Consider the following 2,977-nt stretch of genomic DNA (forward strand, 5'->3'; position numbering starts at 1 on the left):
AATTTGGGTGTGTTGATGAGAAACGAATTCAAACCCTAAACAAATGCACTGCACGAGAGTAATTTTAGATTCGAGAGATCAATCTGTAAGACTCTGGCCTAAACCAAGAAATGTTCGTTCCAGATTCAATTCGGTCATAAAGTGAAGGATAAGGGGTTGATCTTAGGGAGGGAAGCGAAGAAGGTGTTTGAGATCAAAATGTTGAATTATGAAGGTACAACTTTTATGACTTGTATCAGAATGTGGAACTGGCTTGCAGAATGTAAGCTACCAGTTCTTGGTGTTTTCTGAATATTGTGTTTTTTTTTTTGATACAATCAGCTGGACTAAGAAAGCCCAAAAACCAAAACAAAAAGAAAAGAAGGAGGCCTTAGGCCTCAAAACATAAAAAAGGAATAAAAACCAAAAAAACTAAAAGAGAAAACAAAGCTATCTCCAGTACACTTTCCTAGTACTGTCTTCATAGAGAATCTTTTGAAATTCCAAGCTGAACTGACTCTGCAATAATCTGACAATGCCATGTTCAGGGTGTATGCTAGCAAGAAAATCTGTTGCTCTGTTTATTTCCCTGTAGCAGTGACTAAATTTCACTCTTTCAAAATTCTGCAGCAGAGCACAAACTCGTCTCCAAATATGAATAAGACTCCAGGGAGGGTGAAGATCAGCTTTACTCAATAAAAGGAAGATAGCCATGGAATCCAAATTAATATGAATTTTGGGAATGTGGTTCTCAATGGCTAAATTCAAACCCAATTCAACTCCCTGCAGTTCATGAGAAGCAACAGAGATATGATAACTTCCTCCATAAGCACAATCAGTTACCTGTCCCTCCTTGTTTCTAAGCAGAGCACCATAACCAACACTGGTTTCTTTGAGAGAACCATTTGTGCTAATCATAATTTCATCCTCTTCAGGTCCAATCCACCAGCATTGTTTCCAAAAAATTTGAGTAAAGGTGTAGTTAAAATTCCACTTCATCATAAAGGTTTTATTCTCAATAGTATCACAAATGGTTCTAGGATGAGCACTGAGTTTAAGTTGAATGTCTTGAATAATAAGGAGACTCACCTTATGAGCAGACTTATTCTTTGCATTAAAAATTCTGTTATTCCTCTCACTCCATATCTGATAGATGAATCCATTAAAGACTAGTTTCTTTATGGTGCTAATAAGATCATTCCCAGCAAAAAAAGTAATGCACCATTGAATTTCCACTTCCCAAGTAGGAGTATTACCTCTGCAGAAACCTAGCTTTAAAAGTAAGCCATTCCAAATAAGAGCAAAGAAAGGGAAATCATGGAAAATATGTGCTTCAGATTCAATGCCATCTTCACAAAGAACACATTTGTTGATATTGATAACTCCCCATCTCACCAACTTGTCTCTAGTCTTCAATATTCCATGGAGAGCAACCCAAGAAATGAAAGAATTCCTTGGAATGTGGAGTTTAAACAAAACTAGAGGATGCCAGAAAACATGATCTCTATGATTAGCAATAGCCTTATAATTATCCTTCATAACAAACTGGCCCTTTAAGCTAGATTTCCAAATCAGCGGGTCAGGTTCAGCAGAACTAATATCCACAATGGAAATCCTCTTAAAAACAGCTTCATCATTAGGATCACAAGAGGAAGGGAGATTTCATTTACCTTCTAGAATAAAGTCTGAGACCCTAGCATTAGTATTAGGAAAAAATTGAGCAATAACAGTATGGTCAATCCAGTCAACTAGCTTGCCATTAGGATGCCAGCTATCATGCAAAAAGAGAGCTTTATTCCCATCACCCAAGACATAGCCCAGTTGGCTCTTTGTTGTAGGCCTATGCTCTAAAATCCTTCTCCAGCACCAGGAGGAATCTTGAGGGGTACTCATGGTCCAGAAATCCTTCTGCTTTATAAGATTTTTCTTCACCCACTCAGTCCAAACATAAACTCTATCAGCAATCAAGTCCCAAATATGCCTGAGGTTAAAAGTAATGTTTGAAATAGCTAAATATTTAATGCCTAAGCCACCCTCCTCCTGTGAAAGACAGATGGTTTCCCCAGCTTATAGGATTGTGCTTTTCCCTAAATCTGACCCTGACCACATAAACCTCTTAAAAATACTGGTCAGCTCATTGATGGCCCTTTGGGGAAGAATAAAACAGGAGAACCAAAACTGAACCATGTCTCAAGATTTCTTTAATAAGTCTAACTCTCCCTGGTTAAGCAAGATGCTTAACTTTCCAAGACTTAACTCTAGCTCTAACTTTTGAAATTAGAGGGATGCAATCATTATAAGCCAGTCTTGTAGAAAGAAGAGGCATACCTAAGTATCTGACATGCAGAGAATCAGTGGTGCACTCCAAGCAATTAGTAATATCAGTAAGAACAGAAGGAGCCACAACTGAAGAATAAAGAGCAGTTTTCTGCTTATTCACCTCAAGTCCAGAGCAACAAAAGAAATCATCCAAACATTTTTTACGAGTTGAAGCAGCAGTTAGAGAACCTTTGAAGCAGACCAAGACATCATCAACAAAACATAGGTGAGTGAGCTTAGTGAGGGAACATCTAGGGTGAAATCCATAATGTCCTTGTTCAACATGTTTGATGAGAATGTTGTTGAATATTTCCATGACAATAACAAAAAGATAAGGAGAGAGGGGACAACCTTGTCTTAAACCTCTAGAAGCCCCAAAAAAGCCATATGGTGATCCATTAACAAGAACAGAATACTTTGCAGTAGACATACACAGAGAAATCCATTGTAGAAACTGTTCAGGAAACCCCATTCTTCTCATAGTAATAATAACATCCTTCCAACTCACAGTATCATATGCCTTTTTTATATCAATCTTTAGGGAACATTTAGGAGAACCAGTGGGCCTATGATAGTTCCTAACCATCTCATGAGCAACCAAAATGTTATCTTGAATAACTCTGCCAGAAACAAAAGTAGAATGGTTTGCACTGATAAGATCTTGAATAACCTTCTTCAT

At 37.6% G+C, this 2,977-nt stretch overlaps 1 protein-coding gene across 1 annotated transcript; it reads right to left on the reverse strand.

Moving 5' to 3' along the window:
* Nucleotides 1-429: 429 nt before the first annotated feature.
* On the reverse strand, nt 430-1,518 carry LOC113315838. The gene has a single exon (XM_026564088.1). The coding sequence runs from the start codon at nt 1,516-1,518 to the stop codon at nt 430-432; it is 1,089 nt and encodes a 362-aa protein (XP_026419873.1).
* Nucleotides 1,519-2,977: the final 1,459 nt, after the last annotated feature.

This window comes from Papaver somniferum, chromosome 10, assembly GCF_003573695.1.
Source record: "Papaver somniferum cultivar HN1 chromosome 10, ASM357369v1, whole genome shotgun sequence".
Lineage (NCBI taxonomy): Eukaryota > Viridiplantae > Streptophyta > Magnoliopsida > Ranunculales > Papaveraceae > Papaver > Papaver somniferum.

What these genes read in the sequence shown, in the direction of transcription:
- LOC113315838 (XM_026564088.1), bottom strand. Translation starts at nt 1,518, where the DNA reads ATGAAGGATAATTATAAGGCTATTGCTAATCATAGAGATCATGTTTTC.